Below are 22822 nucleotides of genomic sequence, written 5' to 3' on the forward strand. Positions count from 1 at the left end.
ACCAAAAGTCTAAAAAACATTCCGCGTATGGAGCATCATGACAGAAGATTTTAATTTATATTTCTGTCCCAAACCTGGTCGTTTGGAGGAATTTATCATGGTGTTATTGGAAGACTTTCCTGTAATTTATCAAAACGACAAGGATTTGTGGTTCTTAATTATATTTTAGTTTAAACCATATTTTTTCTTATAAAAGGTGTTTGTGGATTGAAGAAAGCAACATTAATAGAACTGCACTCTTCCATTAATTTAAGTAGCGGCCGGTTCACCCGCTAATAAAAAATCGATGGCTTACCAAGTCTTAGAGGCTCCATCTATTGAAAAACGTAGACCGGTTCATTCACTCCTGGCTATAAATACACATGTTCCCATGCTTCATCTCTCACTCCTCACAAAACCAAGAATTCACAGAATACAGAAGAAAGAGATTATAAACCAGAATAAGGATGAAACGGTTTCCTAATTACCTTTTAGCTTTGGCACTCATGGCTATGGCATGCTCCATTGCCTCTGCCTATGACCCGGCTCCTCTGCAAGACTTTTGTGTTGCAGCTAACTCTTCCACTGATGCTGGTATATACACATTCTTCTTCTTCTTCTTCTTGATTGTTTTTTCGCAATATCCTAGGGATCTACAAATCAATGTAATTATATATAAACCATTATTATGTAAGGTCTTGTGATATTAACAAACTTTTCTTTGTGCAGTATTTGTGAATGGAAAGTTCTGCAAGGACCCAAAGCTTGTCACCGCCGATGATTTCTTCTTTCAAGGGCTAAACACTCCTAGAAGTACTGCAAATCAACAAGGGTCGAATGTCACTCTTTTGACTGTGGACAAAATACAAGGCCTTAATACATTAGGGGTATCCTTGGCTCGCATTGACTTCGCACCAAATGGCTTGAATCCTCCCCATATTCATCCTCATGCCACTGAGATTTTTGTAGTCGTAAAGGGTACCTTGTATGTTGGCTTTGTTACATCCAACCCAAATAACCGCTTCTTCACAAAGGTTTTAAATACGGGAGACGTGTTCGTGTTCCCAATTGGTCTCATTCACTTCCAGTTCAATCTAGGAAGTACTGAAGCTCTTGCCTTTTCCGGTCTTGGTAGCCAGAATCCAGGTCGTATTACCATAGCAGACACAATATTTGGATCTAATCCTCTCATCAATGCTGACGTTCTGACCAAAGCCTTCCAATTGGACAAGAATGTGGTTAACTATCTTCAAAAACAGTTTTCTTCCAACAACATTTAGAGAAACATTTGTAATAGTAACGATGAATGGTTCATATAAAAAGTTTGCCTTGTTTTGCTTGTTGTAACATAGTGTTAGTAATTATAATTAAATGAAATGATTTCTTATGTACATGCACTTTCATTTCTTTTTGGTAGCATGTTTTGTTCTGTTTTTCTGCATGTATCATGTTGTTGCATGCAGACACTGATGTTTTTGGTTGTGTGGAGCTTTAGTTGGTTCTGTAGATGTTTGCAGTTTGGTTCAGCTTTATTCTTGTTTAGGGTTCATTTAGCATATTGGCTGACGTGTAATTATGTTAAGAATTTTGCTCGTTTGATATATACAAATTAAGTTACTCATTCATCCAATTGAATCGAATTAGATTATTAATCCTTATTAATGTCGAGATATTTGATCGCACCGGTGGGCCCAAGTATCGCTTTCTAATTTGGTTTAATTTAAAGGAAGTTGGGTGTGTGTAACACCACAAATTTTTATAGAATCTGACGTGGTTTTCTTAATGCATGGCACAATTCCCATAAATAAATAATAAAAAATAAAAGAAATGTTAAGAGTCACTACAAGAAATTTGCTCATTAGCGGCGACCCAAAGTCGCCGCTATTGATCAATAGCGGCGACCCTTGGCCGCTATTCAGTTGCTGGTATTAATCCGCCACTGATGATCTATAGCGGCGACATTTGGGGTCGCCGCTATTGAGGGGTCAATAGCGGCGACTTTTAGTCGTCGCTAATGACTTTTTCTTGTTGCCGCAAAAAAAAGTTAAAATGGGCCGTTTGTCGCCGCTGATGATGGTCAATAGCGGCGACAAGAATGTCGCCGCTACTGATGTTTTTAAATAGAGGTGACAAAAAAGTCGCCGCTATTGATGGACAGTAGCAGCGACCATAAAGTCGCCACTATTGACAGTCAGTAGCGGCGACTATAAGGTCGCCACTATTGACAGTCAGTAGCAGCGACCTTCTAGGTCGTCGCTATTGATGGATAGTAGCAGCGACCATAACGTCGCCGCTATTGATATTGACATCAGTAGCGGCGACATCTTGGTCGCCGCTATTGATAATCGTAAGGAAAAAAAATCATTAGCGGCGACCTAATGATAATTTTTTTTTTAAAAAAAAAAAAAAAAAAAAGCCTGCTTATAATAGATGTTGTTATATAGCAGTTATGAGAATTACATCAAGCCTATTTATAGTCAAATCGCTAGAGATAACTAAAGTTAATTGGTGCAAGCATTGCATATGTATGAAAGGACAAGTGGATTCAAGGATTCACTTCTTATCATGAAACAAAAAGTGAGGGAAACAATAACACAAAATAATGACATGTTGGGGACGTCCGAACAATAAGGTTATAATCAAAAGTAAACTCATGCCAAGTCAATCAAATTAAACCACCCAATCCAAGGCTTGCCTTTGAATTGTGGACCCCAAGAGCAACAAACCTTACATATATTGAAGGGTTTGAGTCCTCACCTATGAGCACAAACTATGTCCAAAAAAAATAAAGGACTTCATCTCATCAAGCAAAGAAATAATAGCTAAACCATTAAAACAAGTTGGTGCAAGCATTGCATATGGAAGGACAAGTGGATTCAAGGATTCACTTCTTATCAAGAAACAAAAAGTGAAAGAGAGAAACAATAACACAAAATAATGACATGTTGGGGACGTCCGGACAATAAGGTTATAATCAAAAGTAAACTCATGCCAAGTCAATCAAACTAAACCACCCAATCCAAGGCTTGCCTTTGAATTGTGGACCCTAAAAGCAACAAACCTTACATATATTGAAGGGTTAGTCCTCACCTATGAACAAACTATGTCCAAAAAAAAATAAAAGACTTCATCTCATCAAGCAAAGGAATAATAGCTAAACCATTAAAACAAGTTGGTGCAAGCATTGCATATGGAAGGACAAGTGGATTCAAGGATTCACTTCTTATCATGAAACAAAAAGGGAAAGAGGGAAACAATAACACAAAATAATGACATGTTGGGGACGTCCGGACAATAAAGTTATAATCAAAAGTAAACTCATGCCAAGTCAATCAAACTAAACCACCCAAAAAAAAAAACTATGAGCACAAACTATGTCCAAAAAAAAATAAAAGACTTCATCTCATCAAGCAAAGGAATAACACTATCTTTTATTCAAATGCTTCTAGTATTTGCTATTTACATGCTTGCAAATTCTTATAAAAATAAGAGCAACTCACATAACGGTGGAACATCTCTACAACCTTTACAGAAGTTGAGAGAAATCTTTGGCCGAGAAAGAAAGACAAAAGGGAATCTAATATACATGTAAAAAAACACAAGTAAAAAGCTCATAAAAGACAGACACCTCATACCAGTTTTCATCACAAAGCTAGCAAACAAACAACACACAATCGCTTCTTGGGGTGTCAAACTAGTTGTTAGATCTAACTATAAGCTGGGTCTAGCTCACTGATCTGAAACAAACAATCACATGAACAAACTAAAACAAAAATAAAAAAAAATAAAAAATAAAAAGAATTAACTAAGACTAAAAGCAATTCTTTTTTCCTGAAACAAATAACTTAAGACAAAAAAAAGATTCTCGGCCTTAATTACCACAATCAAACACAAACACAAACTTATATGATTAATGAGGTCACAAACGCAAACCAACAAACAAATATAATCAAAAACCAAACACTCCAATTCACATTCTACTCATCCTTATAACTCCATGCAAGCCTCCCGCTCGCTACATTTCACAGTACTTCCACCAACAGGTGAGTGACAATAGGTTTGAAATAACTATTCTTTTGAGAAGAGAAAACAAAAACATTCAAAAGATTGCAAACAAATGAACTTCCATAGCAATGTTCTCCATCAAATACGGCACCTCTCATCAAGTAACAAAGCAAGGGCTCTTTGCAGAATTTTTGGTTGGCTATAGAGGAATTAGATATATGCACATCAGAAACCAGTTGGCTATTCTATCATCATATGGGTATATAGACAACCCATGGCCATATGGCCGGAATGGATCAGAGATATGACTAATTAAACTCAGTATAATCATGCACAAAGTCAAAACCTTAGTCGCTAGGCTTTAATTCAATTAATTTCTCAATACCATTTCCGTAATGCTTTTTTTCTAAAAACAGAAAAGAAAATCCTCAAAACCCACAAAAAAAAAAAAAAAAGGGTAATAATAATAGGAAGGGAATCTGAAAGGCAAAAATTAGTAGTAATGGTTACAAAGGGCAATGCCTGAAAATGCAAATCCATAAGCCTCTAGAAATAAATCAGCTAGCACGCCACACAATTTGATGCATCTTTATCATCCAACTAGACCTAATTGAAAACTTGAAAGAATGGGCATAAAACCAATGTTTGAAACTTTGAGCTATCAGATCTCACACTCACAGCAATGCATAGTAAGTCAAACCCAGCAATGCATAGTAAGTCAAACCTTTTCTAGCTTGAAGAAGGTTCCTGCCAGAAGATGCACGAGATCCAAAGATGGTATCTGCAATTATATACACAGAATTTTATTTTTTTTTTTAAAAAAAAAAAAAAAGGAAAAGGAAAGAGATATATAAAGAACCACATATTCACAAAAAGACAGAGATTAGGGAAAACTAATAAAGAAATAAATAAAAAGATGGTAATCCTGTCCATATTAAAAATGCAGAGTTATACATTGCCCTACATGGTATAAAAATGCAGAATGGGTGTTCGAACCACCAAACGGCCTTTGAGGTGGTTCGGCCACCCTCATATTTTGAGAATAGTCGAACCACCTTCACGACTATGGAAATAGTATGGCCACCCCAATAACGCAAACAAAAGATTTAGGTTGTTGTGCTCTAAAATCATGGCTCTATTTGTTAAAATTTTTGTTTTCCCTTCTCCAAACAAAAACATTAACAAACAACCAAAACACAAATATAGTTTTCACATTAGAAAACTTTGTCAAACAAAAAACACTCCCCAAATTGAGTTAACATAGAGTTTCTCTTCATGCATTCAGAAAGCTACAAGCATGGAATTGCATACAGTGACCGCCATGAAGGTGGAAGAAAACTGAAGATGCCATATGGTATGATGGTTTAAATGAATGGTAGAAATTAGCAATAAAATAGCCTGTATAGTATCATTTGGCTGTTTGGACAAGTAGAGCATCTAAATTAGAACTTCTAGTACTATAGTGGTAATTGGCACATTTCTAACTTTCTGATCGATCCCCAGCAGAAAGGATATTAGAAAGAAATAACCTACATCTATTTGTAAGGATATTAGAAATGCCTGTTCTTTAGATCTTCAGGGTTCTTATGCCAATGTATAAGCTCATATTACGTGCAGCATAAGAAAAACAAGCGACCAGAAAATGACATACATAAGCTGCAAAACAGAAATTCATAAATAGTTCTTCAATGCAAAATGCTTTAGATTTAATGAAGCATACACAATTCCGGGAGTGTTAAAACAAAACAAATTCAAAGCTTAGTTTAGTTTAAGAGGAAGCGAAGCTTTCAAGCAGATATAGAAGATAAACCAAAATAAATCAATAAAAATTAATGGAAAATATTCCAAAACCCCTCTTGTGCTTTTTTGGATTTTGTAAATTGGGTTTATGCACGTTTTAAATCTAAGACTGCTATCAATTTTTTCCTCAAATAAATAGCAAAAACGACATGGAAATACTATTATGCCATTTTTATTGAAAATTTTCAAAAAAGTCCCAACCCTTTTCTGACTCCTGTGTTTACATTAACCAACATTAATTAAGTTCAATAACAAACCCCATATAAGAAGCAAAATTTTGTCTTTATTCTTAATAATCAGTTTAAATAAATTATTAGCAAGCAGAATGTTCATCATCTTACCTGAATAACAATTGAATAAGGGGGAGGCATGTGGAGAGCTGCCCCGCACTGTGAAAACGACAGTCAAACCTGCAAATTATCAACAGAGAAACAAGTTTCAATTTCTGGAAAAAAAATAATCCAACACAATGACAAACTCATTCAGGGAAGCTTGATTTATGTCGGCCAAAATCTTGCCGGTCAGTTTAAATTGCAGTTGCTCACCAGATACCTTGTGAAATACTGCCGGAGAGAGAAACGTGCGCGGCGTCGGAGTGAGAGAGTGATGAGGGGGGTGGGACTTTGGGGTTACGGGTTAGGGATTTGGGTCAAATAAAATGGTTTGAAATTTACAGAAAACATAAAAAATGGACTCAAAATTGCAGAAATTAGCGCCAATTTCAGAGATGGCGCTAATTTTATTTTGCCCAATCAATAGCGGCGACTATAAGTCGCCGCTATTGATCTCAAATAGCGGCCACCCCATATGTTGCCACTATTTGGGGAATTTTTTTAAAAAAAAAAATTATACTTACAATTTTTTAATTTTTATTTATTTATTTCTGTTTTTTTTAAAAAAAATTTTCTCTTGTCATATGTTTTTATTATTATAAGATTAACTAAAAATTTCTGTTTAATAATTTTTTATTATAAAGATCATTAAGTTGATATTTATCTTATAATTAATTATAAAATAATATAAAATCCCAAGATAATACAAGATCAATATAACTAAGGCACTAAGATAATATAAAAAGCTTACAGTTCAATTGAATGTTCCATTGAACATTCAATTGTATCCAGTTTGATCTATCAATTGATCATATCACGATCAATCGAACTAATTCACTAGGATCGATCGGATGTTTGTTTTTTTAATTTTTCTCTTGTAATATGTTTTTATTATTATAATATTAACTAAAAATTTTATAAAGATCATTAAGTTGATATTTATCTTATAATTAATTATAAAATAATATAAAATCCAAAGATAATACAAGATCAATATAACTAAGGCACTAAGATAATATAAAAAGCTTACAGTTCAATTGAATATTCGATTGAACCATCAATTGTATCCAGTTTGATCTATCAATTGATCATATCACAATCAATCAAACTAATTCACTAGGATCGATCAGATGTTTGATCGAACATTTAATCCTATCACGATCAATCGAATTAATTCATTATGATCAATCGGATGTTTAATCGATCATTTGATCTTATCACGATCAATCGAATTAATTCACAAGGATCGATCAGATGTTTAATCGATCATTTGATCTTATCACAATCAATCGAACTAATTCACAAGGATCGATCAGATGTTTGACCAATCATTTGATCCTATCACGATCAATCGAACTAATTCCTTAGGATCGATCAGATGTTTGATCGATCGTTTGATCCTATCACGATCAATCGAACTAATTTACCTAGATCGATCGGATGTTTGAGCGCTCATTTTATCCTATCACGATCAATCTAACTAATTCATTAGGAGCGATCGAATGTCTGATCAATCATTTGATCCTATCACGATCAATCTAACTAATTCATTAGCAGCGATCGGATGTTTGATCAATCATTTGATCCTATCACGATCAATCGAATTAATTAAGTAGGATCAATCGGATGTTTGATCGATAATTTGATCATATCAAGATCAATCGAATTAATTCAGTAAGATTGATCGAACATTTGATTCTATCAAGATCAATCGAACTAATTCAGTAAGATTGATCGAACATTTGATTCTATCAAGATCAATCGAACTAATTCATTAGGATCGATCAGATGTTTGATCGAACATTTGATCCTATCACGATCAATCGAACTAATTCATTAGGATCGATCGGATGTTTGATCGATTATTTAAACATATTACGATCAATCGAACTAATTCATTTAGATCGATCGGATGTTTGACCGAACATTTGATCCTATCACGATCAATCGAACTAATTCATTAGAATCAATCGGATGTTCGATCAATAATTTGTTCTTATCACGACCAATCGAATTAATTCACCAAGATCGATTGGATGCTCGATCAAACATTTGATCATATCACTATCAATCGAACTAATTCATTAGGATCGATGTTTGATCGATCATTTGATCATATTACGATCAATCGAACTAATTCACCTGGATCGATCGGATGTTTGATCAACATTTGATCCTATCACAATCAATCGAATTAATTCACCAAGATCGGTCGATTGTTCGATCAAACGTTAAAATAAGAATAAGAAATAGAAAACTTCAATAATAATTAATAGGAGAATTTGTTTTCTTTAAAAGAAAAAAATAAATATTGATTTTTTTATATAAAATAAGAATAGAAAATAGAAAAAAATTCACCAATAATTAATATAAAAGAAATAATGACAAATTATCGGAGGTGAATTTTTGGTAAATAATTTTTTCTATTATATATGTAGGGTCAATAGCATCGCCCCAATATATATATATATATTTTCCAGGGGTAAATAGCGGCGACTAAAAAGTCGCCACTATTAATGGGTCATTAGCTGCGACTTTCTTTAGTCACCGCTATTGAGTTTTTTAATTATTTTTTAAAATTTTTTCTTATGTCAATAGCGGCGACTCTTGACACTCATCAGCGGCGACTTTGGGGTCGCCGCTGCTTAATTTTTAATTATTTTTTCACATGTTAAGAGCGGCGACCCAAGAGGTGCCGCTATTGAGGGGTCATTAGCGGCGACTCAAAAGGTCGCCGCTAATGACCCATTATGGAGTCGCCGCTATTGAGTTTTTTAATTATTTTTTTTTTATTTTTTGTTATGTCAATAGCGGCAACTGCAAAGTCGTCGCTATTGACTACTCATTAGCGGCGACTCTTGAGAGTGGCCGCTGTTGACACTCATCAGCGGCAACTTTAGGGTCGCCGCTGCTTAATTTTTAATTACTTTTTCCCGTGTCAATAGCGGCGACCCAGGAGTTGCCGCTATTGAGGGGTCATTAGCGGCAACTCAAAAGGTCGCCGCTAATGACCCATTAATAGCGGCGACTTCATGGTCGCCACTATTGAATTTTTAATTATTTTTTTTAAATTGTTTCTTATGTCAATAGCGGCGACCGTAAAGTCGCCGCTATTGACTACACATTAGCGGCGACTCTTGACACTCATCAGCGGCGACTTTTGGGTGGCCGCTGTTTGGAGTATTATTAGCGGCGACCCTGTCGCCACTATTGTTTCTTAATAGCGGCAACCCATTAGTGTCGCCGCTAATGATGGTTAGTAGCGGCGACTTTTGGTCGCCGCTATTGTTGTTGCTGCTAAATAATTTTTTTTTTTTCTTTTAAGCGTCCACTATTAGCGGCGACTCAAAAGTCGCCACTATTGATGTGTCATTAGCGGCGACTAAAAAAAGTCGCCACTAATGACCCATCAATAGCGGCGACTTTTGAGTCGCCGCTATTTGTTTGGTCGCTAAAGACCATATTGCTTGTAGTGAGTATCAAAATGATGTAAAGCTTATTCATTGGTACCTGTAACATTCTTTTAATTAATTTTTTTCATCTTCTCCGATGAATAATTTAGTTCTACATCATTTTGATACCTATTTTTTAGTAGACGATTTGATATCCCTAATATTTTTCATAAAAAAAAAAAAAAAAAAAAAAAAACGTAATTAATGGAAATAGTACGAAAGGTTATAGCATTATTCTTTCAAAATACATGGCATGCAGCCTTGCCCGTACAACTTTCAAAAGTACTGCTAACGAGAAACAAAGTTCAACTTCAATTTTAATCTTACGCAATATCTATTTACAATGAAAATAATAATTATCATATTTTCAATCGGTACCATCAAAATAGTCATGAAAAAGTACCAACCTAATCGTGACTTATCAACTTTCTACTTCTTAGATTTTCGCTCAAATTTGAACAAAACTTATAAAATACACAATTTAACAAACTCTTTACTCAATGTTAAATCTAACTCTTATAAATAAATTCCAGTGAAAGTTATTTATTTTTTAAAGTTAAATGTAAAAAGTCAAATTAAAAAGTTTTATGCTTTGTACTTGGTAATTGATCATGGGAGAACTTTACTTGTACAAGATAACAAAACCCTTGAAAGTTGTTTCCCATCCATGCTGAGAGGACTTCACAAACGTGCCAACCCTACCCAATGTCGTCCTTCAACTATGTCTAGTTACCTTTCTCTACCGCTTATGGCAGAAACAAGATGTTGGTAGGCATTCTTAAATGTCAACATATATCCATACGAATTAGTGAAAGAACTACCAACTGTTACACCTACTTAGTGGTTAGGTTGGTTATGTAAGGTTGTTATTAATTAGTCTGTCGAAGAAGAAAAACATGTTTCATTCACTCCCGGCTATAAATAGACATGTTCCCATGCAACATCTCTCACTCCTCACAAGACCAAGAATTCAGAGAATACAGAAGCTGAGAATCGTAGCCACAAGAAGAATGAAAGGGGTTCCTAATTGCCTTGTAGCTTTGGCACTCATGGCTTTGGCTTGCTCGGTTGCCTCTGCCTTTGACCCTTCTCCCCTGCAAGACTTTTGTGTTGCACTTAACACTTCCACTGATGCTGGTATGCACACTTCGTATTGTTATTATTATTTGCTTTTATCTGGATCTACATGTCAATCTAATTATGCTAGGAGGTATTACTTAAATGGGCCTTTTTAATTTCTGCATCACATGCTATAAACCATTATTATCAAGTGTCTTGTGCTATTAACAAAATTTCTTGTATGCAGTGTTTGTGAGTGGAAAGTTCTGTAAGGATCCAAAGCTTGCCAATGCTAATGATTTCTCCTTTCAGGGGCTAAACATTCCTAGAAATACTGAAAATGCACTCGGGTCGAATGTCACTCTTTTGAATGCAGACCAAATACCTGCCCTCAACACTCTTGGCACATCCTTAGCTCACATCGACTATGCACCATACGGCCTAAATCCACCTCACACTCACCCTCGTTCCACAGAGATTCTACTAGTTGCAGAGGGGACCCTGTACGTTGGCTTCGTCACATCCAACCCAAATAACCGCCTCTTTACCAAAATTCTGAAGGCGGGAGACGTCTTTGTATTCCCAATTGGTCTCATTCACTTCCAGTTTAATGTAGGAAAGACCAATGCTGTTGCTTTTTCAGGTTTTGGTAGCCAGAATCCTGGGCTCATCGTCATAGCAAATGCAGTCTTTGGATCCGATCCCCCCATCAATCCGGACGTTCTCGCCAAGGCATTCCAAGTGGACAAGAAAGTGATAGACGATCTTGAGAAACAGTTCAATTAAAGAACTACCTAATAGCCACGTACAATGAACTGTTTGATGGTTTAAATAAAGTTTGTCGTGCTTTCCTTGTTGTAATGTCCTAGCAATATATAATTATAATGAAATAAAATGTTTGCTTATGTACTCGATCTCTCCCTTTTTTTTTTTTTCGACATAGCATGCATGGTAACTAAGGTAGAGTGAGTGCAGGATTAAACTTACTAAAATTTTGAATCCACAAAGCGTACGTTTGGGATGGTATTTCTAACTTCTCTTGATCACATGGCCTTCGCTTTCTAACTTTTCTAAAAAAATAAATTAATAAGCATTGGAATAAATAAACAGTAAATTCATGCAATTTCATGTTTCTGGTGTATCTCGTTTACAACAAAAGATGTAACTCCAATTCAAGATTTTTGTTCAGAAATGAAATCTACTCTTTCTATCTTAATTAACTGCAGCTTTCCCTTTAAAGGATTAGAAAATTAAACAAAACCATATTGGAATAGAAGATTTTAATTTCGAGCTATCTCCTATATATATCTATACGAATACTTTAACATTTGGAAAATGTGTCCTATATGTTTCATACTTAAGGACAATGTGTCCTACATGTACTATACCAATAAATTAACATTAGGACAAATTCCCTTTTGTCCTCTTAATCTACGAAATTTCAAGTTCTAGCTGTCATATGCCCTCTCTGATCAACTCTACACAACACCCTGCGTCCAATGTGCATTTTTTCCATCCATAATTATTGAAAATGACTAAATTACTTTAAGTTTGCTTTTGATTCGATTCTTTTTTTTTAAAAAAAAGGTAAAATTGTCGATTCACATTTTTTTGGACAATTTTGCCCTTTTGTTTAAAAAAACCGGCTCCTCTAGCCAGTTTATTTGAACTAGATAGGATATTCCAAATATGCTTTTGATTCCTTTGGCACCTTCTAACATTTTAATTGAAAAGTTTTGAAATTGGCTTACCTGAAAAGTTGTCTTATGTGAAGAGGAGAAGAAGTGTATAATAATTAATCCCTACATAGGGGGCGCTTGTCTCTTTTGAGCAAGAACTCTCGCAATTTTACTTGAAATGAAGATGAGTTTTGTAGTCATGATTTAATGTTATTGCATATGATGGTGTAAATGATGACATACCATTTATAATTTTTAAATGGCTTTACCATAGTATATATCATATAGCATCATCTGCATCGTTAGAAATGGAGAGGATCCTATTGTCTGTTTTAGGTTGGGAAGGGAAATCATTCCAGTCTCATTAATAGAAGAAGGATCACGAGTATAAAGCTCTTACATCGCAAAGCATAAAGCAACAAAGTAATTGTTATATATGAGTTACATAAATTTTTGAGTGGAAGGAGCACGGGGGTGGGGGGTGGCATTTCTAGCTCCATTATTGCTAATGCAAGGGAAGATACTGAGTTGTTAGATACTGTATTAATGGCATTGGAATATCTTGACAAAAAAGATCCAGAAAAAAGTAGAAAGAATCGGGCATAATATTTGAAGAATATTGTATAAATAAAGATCTGTATAAGAGTGAAAAGAATCATGCAAAATAGTTGAAGATTATTTCTTTGTCTACAAGTATTTTAGTGGGAGAATGCTCAAACCTTAGCCAATATAAATGCATGTCATTATTATTGTAAATCAAGTTTTGAATTATCGACTAAATTTCAGTCTTTCAGAGTTATTTTAATGTTTGCTTATTTGGAGCAATTATGGTCTTTTTCTCCCTTATTTGTTATTTTCTCTCTTCTTGAATTTCCTTTTAAATTTTCAATTATTAGTTTCTGCTGCTATCATACTTTGTCACAATAATCTTAGTTCTACCCGTCGTCAATTGTCCACTTTGGTTAAGTGAAATATTAACCATGTGCATATTAGCTCTTGGACACCATTTTCTTCCAAGCCGATTTTGAATGATATGTTCTACCTAAAGTTTGTTACAATTGGTATCATAAAAGAAATTATGTTACAAGTTCGAGTCACGAAGGAACGACCTATAAGTTGGATTAAGAAGTCTTAATATTATGTATGGCATGGGCACACCACCAGGTTAGCCTGAATAAAGTGAGCTGTCATGGATGTGGAATTTGAAAGAGTGATAATTAATGTTACAATTCCAAGTGTTCTATGTTGATTAAGTGCAATCTAAACCATATGTATATAAACTCTATCAACTCTTTAAAAAAAAAAAAAAATAGAGGAAACGTGGTGCACAATGGGAGAGAGAAGCAAAATGAGGTTGGCTAAGGTTAAGGTCATTGTCGAAAAATTTGGGATTTTTATATAATTATGTTGGGGAAATAAACGGTTAATATACATACTTGAACACCACTTTAACCCAAAAGCCTAAGCTTATGTGCTTGGGTCCGCTTAATTATATTAACTACTTTTTTTTTTAATTTTTTTTTATTTTTACTTTATACTTTATCAATGCAGGATTTAACACATACAAGTGTGCTCACAACAATCTTCCCTTCACTTGCGAATCTCTTCACATTGACCACTCGGTTGTGAGTTTTTGTACATTTCTAACAGTATCCCGTGTCAAGAGTTCCGAAAGCAGACACCAACTCCAAACCATGCGCATTCAGACACCCGTCCCCACGAAGCTAATCATGGCTTTGATACCACTTGTTGAGAGATAAAGCAGTTTGAGAGTTTAACTAAAAGTACATTAATATACATATTTGGATGCCACACTAACCTTATGGGCTTGAGTTCACTTATGTATATTAACTACTCTTTTCCTTTTTACTTTTTCAATGTAAAACTCAACATTCACAAGTGCACTAACAACAAATTAAATTAATGGATTTCACTCCATCAGCACTTGTTCAATGGCATCTATAATTTATTAATTTTTTAATCGCAGAACCAAAATTCAAAACCTATGATCAGATACTGATCAATTTCGAGGGGTTTTCAGTTCGGTTCAAAACCTTAATTAGCTCACCCCTACATGCTCTAGTTTAAATGATTCAATCCGAACACATTACTTAGTTGTATTTGTATTAATATGCTAGATAATATGTCTGTTGGTAGATAATATATTTTTCATGGTTGCTTAGATTTAAAGGTTTCCTAGAACTAACTACCATTCCAAAGTTTTTGGTATTTTCTTGTCTTTTCCATAATTTCTTTTCTTTGTTCGAGTTAGAGAGAAGTTAGAAGTAATATTTGAAACACGTACTTGGTGGATTCAATCGTTTAGTCGCTCTACCTTACATACCAAGCATGCTACGTTGAAAAAAACACAAGGAGTTCTTAAGCAACCGTGTAATTTCATTATCATTATATATTGTTACAACAAGCCAAAAATAGAAAACTTTATTCAAACCATCTAACAGTTCGTTGTGGCTACAACATATAGTTCTCTAATTATTATCCCTCGAACTTTTTCTGTAGATAGTCAACCACATTCTTGTCCAATTGAAAAGCCTTGATGAGAACATCTGGATTGATAGCAGGATTGGCTCCAAAAACATTATTTGCTATGGTGATGAGCCCAGGATTTTGGCTGTTGAGACCGACAAAAGCAACAGCATTACTCTTTCCAACATTAAACTCAAAGTGAATGAGACCAATTGGGAACACAAAGACGTCTCCCACGTTTAGGATTTTACTAAAGAAGCGGTTATCAGGGTTGGATGTAATAAAGCCAACATACAGAGTACCCTCTAAGACTACTAGAATCTCGGAGGCACGAGGGTGAGTGTGGGGTGGAATCAGGCCGTATGGTGCCAAGTCTAAGCGAGCTAAGGATATGCCTAGTGTGTTGAGGCCAGGGATTTCGTCCACATTCAAAATAGTGACATTTGACCCGAGTAGATTTGCAGTGCTTCTAGGAATGTTTAACCCCTGAAAGAAGAAATCATTGGCAGTGACAAACTTTGGATCCTTGCAGAACTTTCCATTCACAAATACTGCATGCAAAAAAAGTTGGTTAGTATCACAAGATACGTACGTATTCAAGTAATCCCTCCTAGCATAATGACATTAATATGTAGATCCCAATAAGGATGAGAAAAAAACAATCCAGACTCTTCAAATGGCTCCAAAAGAACATCAATAATAACAACAACAATAATGTGCATATACCAGCATCAGTGGAAGAGTTAGCTGCAACACAAAAGTCTTGCAGAGGAGCAGGGTCATAGGCAGAGGCAATGGAGCATGCCAAGGCCATGAGTGCCAAAGCTACAAGGTAATTAGGAAACCCTTTCATCCTTCTTCTGGTTTATGATCCCTTTCTTCTGTATTCTCTGAATTCTTGGTTTTTTGAGGAGTGAGATATGTTGCATGGGAACATGTCTATTTATAGCCGAGAGGAATGAACTGGTCTACGTTTTTCACTAGATGAAGCCTGTAAGGTTGTAACACTTTGTAAGTTAACGATTTTTTATTAGCGTGTGAACCGGCTGTTATTTAACGACTTAATTTGCAGATATTAGAAATATTGCAGTCAAATCTGACCACTTCAATAAATGGAAGAGTGCAGATCCGATGTTGCTTTCTCCAATCCAAGCTTATCTTGCTTTGCCATGCTAGAAAAGCTTTCCCAGATAGTACCATGATAGGGCATTTGGTATATTCTTGTCTACTTGTCTTTGTTTTTTTCTCTTCTACTTATGGTTTCTCCGGATTTGAAATGTTTGTAGGTATTTGGTTGGGGGGTTTATCGAGACTGGATTCAGTCGGACCATTTCAATGCTCAAGTTGGTGTATATGGAGAGGGAATTTTTTTTTGAAAAATACGGAGAGGGAATTTTAGTAGTCTTGTTAAGGCAAAATGAGCGTATCTGAGTCAATATCATTTCTTTCTTTATATATATATAGGCCATTATCTCTACCCTTCCTCTTTAGGATTTTAGGGATTCATGCCAACAAGTTGTTATTATTGTTATTAATGTAGAGATTCCTCCCTAAATTTGTTTGCAAGGGGCATATGGCGGGAATAGGATCCTCTAGGGTATCCAGTTTATGGCTGGGATTTCTTTTTAGAAATCCTAGAGCCACAAATAACACGTCTCATTAACAAAAAATAATAATAAAATATTATTTAAGATAAAAAATAATAATAATAAATCAAATAATAAAAAAAAATAAGGCCACCGATCTTGGCCATAGCGGGTGGTTGGACCATCCCATTTTAGCTGGGGTGGCCTGAGCTCCACCCCAATGGCCGGCCAGGGGTGGTAGGGGGTGGCCGACCACCCCTTGTTTTTAAAAAATATTTTTTAATTTCTTATTATTTTAATTTTTAATTATTTTAAAAATATATATAATATTTATATTATTATTTTTATTAGATATTCTACAATTAAAAATGAACTGAAGAAGATCTTACTCCCATATGACGTGGGTAAGCAATTAGCTGAGTTGGCAAAGTTAGGAATCAGTTGTTGAACGCTGCATCTTGGCATGGGTGAACTTGAATCCTTCATTGTTATTTGGACTATGGGCAGGTGGATCTTCTAGGCTCTTTGGTAGGTGGCTATTGGGAGGTCAATGGTAACTAGGCCCTCTAGTAGTCCCTTAATTGTCTTTAGCGATTATGCTGATAGTTGTTTATTATAATTTTGTCTATTAAGACCATCGATAACTAGACCCTCCAATCGTTCCTCAATTCCCTTGAGAGATTAGGCAATAGTCGTTAAGTTATGAGATTGGGTATACATTCGTTTTGTTTTTGCAATTAAACACGTCTTTGTAGTGCCCAAGACTTTTAAGATATCAGGTATAGGGGTGAGCAGATTAACCGTTTACCGATTACCGACTTTAACCGAACCGATATTAACCGTAACCGATAGTTATCGGTCGGTAATCGGTTAAAAATTTTATACCGATAAGCTTATCGGTCGGTAATCGGTCGGTTAAAATTTTTTTATCGGTTAACCGATATGACCGATAAGCTATTTTAATTTTTAATTTTTTAAAATTTTATATTTATTATTAAAAGTTAAAACCAAAACGACGTCGAATTTCTTTCCAATGAAGAATTTCAATTTTGCCATTTTGAATTAGATAAAGCTTGATTTTTTGGTTGACATATTTTGTTCATTGTAACGAAATGGGCTTCCAGAAACTAGAACAGTAGAACCGATTCTGCATTTCTGCTCATGGAGCAATCTCAGATGATGCTCCCAGTAAGAGAAAGAGTTTATTATACTAATATAAACTACAAAAAAAAAAAAAAAGCCTAATAAAAAGCCCACAAAACTCAATCTAACAATTCTCAAATTAATTTTTGGCCCAATTAGCAATTAGTAAAAAAGCCCAATAAAAAGCCCACAAAAGCCCAAACCGGTTTAACCGACCGATTAACCGATTACCGATATAACCGATAATTTTCAGTTAAGACTTCTTATCGGTCGGTAATCGGTTAAGATTTGGTTAACCGATAGCTTATCGGTTAACCGACCGATAAGTCCATTAACCGGTCTTAACCGACCGATACCCAGCCCTAATCAGGTATGAGAAAATGGAGTTTTTGGAGGAACTAGGGTTATCACTAAAAACGAGGAAAGCTCCACGTAAAGAGTTAGTATTCTTAAATGCTTGAGTGCTCTATATGTTGAGCATATGTGTGAGTATAAAAAGAATAGAATCTCACATTGAAAATATATAAGAAATGTGAGTGGTTAATATAGAATTGTTGGGCCCAAAGTTAAGTGGTTAATATATATATCATTGTTGGGCTCAAACCTATGAACTTAAGCTTTTGAGTTGTGTGGTATCTCAACATGCTATATTATATATGGACTCACAAAAGGACTTCCCAAATGCATTAATCTCCCAACAACGAATATCTGAGCCAAGTTTAGTTTCTTGGAAAAGGTGGTGCCGATTAATCACTCATACTTTTATATATTTTCAATGTGTGATTCTATTCTTTTTACACTATGTGATGGAATCGCATATAAGGAAGAGATTGTTGAGTAAATATGTCTATTCTTTTTACATTCACGTGAGTGTAAAAAGAATAGAAGCACACATTGAAAATATATAAAAAGTATGAGTGATTAATATAGTATTGTTGGGCCCAAATTCATGGGCTTAAGCTTTTATGCCGAGAAAGTACGGAGTTTGTCAAAAATTCATTTCAAGAGAATAAGCTGAAGTTTTAAGCATAAACCTATTGACCCTCCATTATTTTACAAAATCATGTCATTCATTACATGTATGAATGTACTTTGAGATATTTTACATATGTACTAAAAAGAAAATATGTTTTGCAAGAAAATGATTTTTGAGAAGCTGGTAATTAAGCTTTGGAAGGAAAACTTAATTCTCAAAAAATAACAATGTTAGGGGAAAAGAATGATATTATGTTTAAAGTTTGATATGCAAAAACACGGAATTAAGGGGTGACGTTGGCCAATATCGATTAATGTTGATTTAGTCAGATTATATATATAGAGGATAACTTCTATAAGGAGGTGGTGTGAAACACCTCCTTTGTTCCCACCAATGAGCATTTGACAACTAGGAAAATCACACACTTTCAAATGAGATGAGAAGCACTAGATTAAAATCCATTCTCCCATCATAAAAAAAAAAAAAAAAAAAATTCTCCTCAAACGAGTCAAACCCATCATTTTCTCTCTTTCTCTCTCTCTCCTCACTTCTCCGTGCTCTGTCTTTCTCTCCCTCTCTCTCTCTCTCTCTCTAGCGGAAGCAGTGACCACCGCCAAGCCCAACCCAGAGCTGCCGGAGAAGACGCCGGAGCCCAGCCCAGAGTTGCCAAAGAAGATGCCGCAGACCAGACCTCTTCGGTGCTCTCTTTCTCTCTCTCTCTCTCCGATGCTCCATCTCTCTCTCTCTCCTTCTTACCGGCAAAGAAAAAAAATTTGGATTGGTTGAGGCAAAATTTTTGTTTTTGTAAAAGGCAAAAAAAAAAAAAAAAAAAAAAACCACAACAATCAGTATTAAGATCATGCAGGAAATTATAAGTTTCAGTGCATAAATTCATTCTTTTTGGATCTGGTTTTAATGTCAAATAATCTAGGCTCCGACGTCTCCGGTCGTCCGGCGTTGGGCTCCGGTGGCTTCTCCAGCAAAATCTAGGCTGGACTCCGGCGTCTTCAACGGCAAGACCTCTACTGCTGCCGGAGAGAGATGGAGGAGACGGAGAGATCAGAGAGAGAGAAAGGGAGTGACTAGTGAGGGTCTAAGGGAGAGCTCGCCGCTGGAGAGAGAGAAAAAGAAAGAGTGGGAGGGAGAGGGAAAAATGAAGGTTTTTGTGATTTCGAGAGAAATAGTTTTTAATAAGGTGTTTTGCATCTTATTTTAGTTGATGTAATAATCCTAGTTGTCAAATGCTCATTGGTGGGCACAAAGAGGAGATTTACACCACCTCCTTATGGAAGTTCTTATTATATATATATATATATATATATATATATATATAGGATATGTTGTCTCTAGAACTCCACTAACGTGTTCAACCCATGCATTAATTTTGTTTAAATTTAAACGCCACATACATATATATTAACCAATTAAAGCCGTCAAATTTGGCTGCATCTTCTCTTCTGGCAGGTTTGGGAGTACGTTTGAGGATCTAAAAGTGCGTTTAAGGATCAAAAAATTTGTTTGAAGAAAAAAGTATATGTTTGGTAAAAAAAAATTAAAAGCGCTTTTAAGGATCAAAAAGCCTAAGAATGACGAAAACACACTTTTGACAAAAATATAAAAATAAAGCTTTTGCCAAAAAGCGTTTTTTAACTTAAAAGCTCTATTTATCAAACATAATCTTAAAAAGTGTTTTTTTAACTTAAAAGTTTTTTTACCAAAAAAAAGTGTATATATCATGTATATGTGCGTGCAGTAGTGGTTAAAGAATGGTTCACCCATTAACAGAGACGGAGGGAGGGGGGGACCGGGGTGGGCCATGGTCCCCCCCCCCCAAAATAAGGAAAAAAAAAATATACGTAAAAAAAATAATAAAAACCCCAAAATAAGGAGAAAAAAAATTATAAGTTAAAAAAATAATAAAAAAAAGTAAAATTAAAGTTTTAATTTTAATCATTTAGCCCCTTCCAAAAAAAAAAAAAATGGCCCTATTTTTAAATTTTTTGGCCATATCCAATAAAATTTTTTTGCCCTATTTTTAATTTTGTTGGCCTATACCCACTAAGTTTTTTTTATTTTTGGCCTTTACTTTCAAATATTCATTTTTCTTTTGCCTTTACAGTAGTTTTTAGTTCATAAAAAACAACCAAAATAATTTTTTTTAATAAAAAAATTTTAAAGAACCAAAAAAAAAAAAATTTGGCTGGCCCCCTTCCATAAAATTTCCTAGCTCCGTCCCTGCCCATTAATTAATTAAATAACCATTGATGAAGAATTAATTACCAAGTCTTAATTCGAAATCTTCTCCGTGCGTGGAAGTCAAAACATAAGACGCCTCCTTCTATAAATAGGCGTCCTCGATCCAATGCAACATTAATTCTCACAGGAAGATCGAATACACAGCATATATACTCAAATTAAGATTGTACTTGGAGATAACCTCAAAGATGATGAAAGGAGTTCCTAAGACGTTGCTATTATGTATGGCCTTGTTGGCTTGGGCATGCTCCCTTGCCTCTTCGTCTGACCCCAGTCCTCTTCAAGACTTCTGTATTGCCATTAACGATACTTCTTCTGATCATGCTGGTATATCATCACTCACTTGATCTTCTTCTTTTCCCCTCATGCATCGTAGGACTCTACATACTAATATATATATTGCAACCACTCATCATTTGGAAGCCCTTTGTGATCTGCGATATATAACAATTACTTTTTTTCCTACTGCAGTATTTGTTAACGGAAAGTTTTGCAAGCACCCCAAGCTTGCCACTGCCAATGATTTCTTCTTCTCAGGGCTCGACACTGCTAGAGACACCTCAAATCCACTCGGATCCAATGTCACTCTCCTCAATGTCGACAAAATACTAGGCCTCAACACCTTGGGCATATCATTGGCTCGCATTGACTTTGCTCCTTACGGCCTAAATCCTCCCCACATTCACCCTCGTGGAACCGAGATTCTTGTAGTCCAAGAGGGTACTCTATTAGTTGGTTTTATCACATCCAACCCAGACAACCGCCTATTCTCCAAAGTTCTAAATGCAAGAGACGTCTTTGTCTTTCCAATTGGTCTCATTCACTTCCAATTTAATGTAGGGAAAACCAATGCCATTGCTTTTGCTGGTCTCAGCAGCCAGAACCCTGGGCTCATCACCATAGAAAATGCTGTCTTTGGATCTAATCCTCCCATCAATCCTGATGTTCTAGCCAAGGCCTTCCAACTTGACAGGAATGTGGTCAATTATCTTCAAAAAAAATTCTAGTGGGACAATAATTAGAGAAATATTTGTAATAACCAATAATGAATCATTAGATGGTTCGGATCAAGTTTGTCATTATTTAATTCCCTTATTGTAACGTCATAGCAATAAATTAATTGAAATAAAATGATAATTTCTTATATTTACTCTCTCACTCTCTCTCTCTCTCTCATTGAGTAATAATGGGGGAAGAACAATTGCACGATTGGGTCACAACCAGACCCATGGCAGGGTTTGGTGGTGACCCCGATGTGGTTCTGCTTCACGGCCAGACCTACAACGAGGCCTGGTGGTCACCTCAGTGTGGGTGTATTGAGCCACGAGTCGCAAGGTGGGAATGGTTACCCACCAGACCATTCTTTATTGTTTTTAAAAAAGAAAAATTAAGCGTATTTGTAAATTTCACACCCTCCATCAAAATTTTTTAAAAGTCCTTAACTGAGAGGTGACATTGCAAAAAATTAGAAGTGCGATACACTAAATTGAGAGTTTTTAAACTTTTTGGGGGAACATGCAAAATTGATGGAAGTTATGGCCGGTTAAGCGGATATTTTAATAGCTATGACATCTTGGTAGCAAACTCTTTTCCAAAAACTATGTATAATGACATTTGTTATTATAAACATTGATTAAAGGTATTTTTAAGTGAGGGCTTATTTATAAAAACTGTTAGTATACTTATATTTACTAAGTCATGGACTCACACATATATTTGTAAAATTGGGGTAATTTAACAAATGTCTCTTAAGAAAATGAAAAAGGCCACTATCTTTGAAAGGGCTGACTTGAGCAAAGTCAATTTTTACTATAGATGTGAGAATATATATTCCTCATGTGGCATATTTTGATGGTTATGTATAAACAGTATGGTTTAATATATGTTATGTATTAGAAACTTTGGTATATTTTATAAGTGAGTTTGTAGTGCCAAAAAGAAAAGAAATTTTTTTTACATGATTTTTTCTGTTGCGAGTATTTAGTAGGTAATAGAGTCACGTGGAAAAATCAGATATTTCCTACTTACGACTTGTATTTGAAGCTTTTGGTACGTAATAGGAGCAAAA

At 35.2% G+C, this 22822-nt stretch overlaps 4 protein-coding genes across 4 annotated transcripts; 3 read left to right on the plus strand and 1 right to left on the minus strand.

The window, feature by feature from the left end:
• Positions 1 to 485: 485 nt before the first annotated feature.
• LOC132169126 (germin-like protein subfamily 1 member 7) lies at positions 486 to 2110 on the plus strand. The gene is made up of 2 exons (XM_059580212.1): positions 486 to 573; positions 700 to 2110. The coding sequence occupies exons 1-2, from the start codon at positions 486 to 488 to the stop codon at positions 1257 to 1259; spliced, it is 648 nt and encodes a 215-aa protein (XP_059436195.1). The 3' UTR covers positions 1260 to 2110.
• A 2747-nt stretch (positions 2111 to 4857) lies between these two features.
• Positions 4858 to 15646, minus strand: LOC132167504 (germin-like protein subfamily 1 member 11). Its single transcript, XM_059578499.1, has 3 exons — positions 15520 to 15646; positions 14816 to 15344; positions 4858 to 5513 (listed from the first exon to the last, which is right to left on the minus strand). The coding sequence occupies exons 1-3, from the start codon at positions 15644 to 15646 to the stop codon at positions 5465 to 5467; spliced, it is 705 nt and encodes a 234-aa protein (XP_059434482.1). The 3' UTR covers positions 4858 to 5464.
• Positions 10561 to 11426, plus strand: LOC132167373 (germin-like protein subfamily 1 member 13). The gene is made up of 2 exons (XM_059578325.1): positions 10561 to 10705; positions 10875 to 11426. Exons 1-2 carry the CDS (start codon positions 10579 to 10581, stop codon positions 11411 to 11413), a joined length of 666 nt encoding a protein of 221 aa, XP_059434308.1. The 5' UTR covers positions 10561 to 10578; the 3' UTR covers positions 11414 to 11426.
• A 5296-nt stretch (positions 15647 to 20942) lies between the features above and the next one.
• Positions 20943 to 21761, plus strand: LOC132167320 (germin-like protein subfamily 1 member 11). The gene is made up of 2 exons (XM_059578256.1): positions 20943 to 21081; positions 21226 to 21761. The coding sequence occupies exons 1-2, from the start codon at positions 20943 to 20945 to the stop codon at positions 21759 to 21761; spliced, it is 675 nt and encodes a 224-aa protein (XP_059434239.1).
• The last annotated feature ends 1061 nt before the right edge of the window (positions 21762 to 22822 follow it).

Source organism: Corylus avellana, chromosome ca1, assembly GCF_901000735.1.
Source record: "Corylus avellana chromosome ca1, CavTom2PMs-1.0".
Classification (NCBI taxonomy): domain Eukaryota; kingdom Viridiplantae; phylum Streptophyta; class Magnoliopsida; order Fagales; family Betulaceae; genus Corylus; species Corylus avellana.

Excerpts from the sequence above, each read along its gene's own strand:
- LOC132169126 (XM_059580212.1), top strand. The coding sequence starts at position 486 with ATGGCTATGGCATGCTCCATTGCCTCTGCCTATGACCCGGCTCCTCTG. Across the intron at positions 574-699 it reads TAACTCTTCCACTGATGCTG|TTTGTGCAGTATTTGTGAAT; the intron begins GTATATACACAT and ends AACAAACTTTTC.
- LOC132167373 (XM_059578325.1), top strand. The coding sequence starts at position 10,579 with ATGAAAGGGGTTCCTAATTGCCTTGTAGCTTTGGCACTCATGGCTTTG. Across the intron at positions 10,706-10,874 it reads TAACACTTCCACTGATGCTG|TGTTTGTGAGTGGAAAGTTC; the intron begins GTATGCACACTT and ends TCTTGTATGCAG.
- LOC132167504 (XM_059578499.1), bottom strand. The coding sequence starts at position 15,646 with ATGAAAGGGTTTCCTAATTACCTTGTAGCTTTGGCACTCATGGCCTTG. Across the intron at positions 15,345-15,519 it reads TAACTCTTCCACTGATGCTG|TATTTGTGAATGGAAAGTTC; the intron begins GTATATGCACAT and ends TTTTGCATGCAG. Across the intron at positions 5,514-14,815 it reads GTTGACTATCTACAGAAAAA|GTTATTTCTTTCTAATATCC; the intron begins GTTCGAGGGATA and ends AAATAGATGTAG.
- LOC132167320 (XM_059578256.1), top strand. The coding sequence starts at position 20,943 with ATGATGAAAGGAGTTCCTAAGACGTTGCTATTATGTATGGCCTTGTTG. Across the intron at positions 21,082-21,225 it reads TACTTCTTCTGATCATGCTG|TATTTGTTAACGGAAAGTTT; the intron begins GTATATCATCAC and ends TTCCTACTGCAG.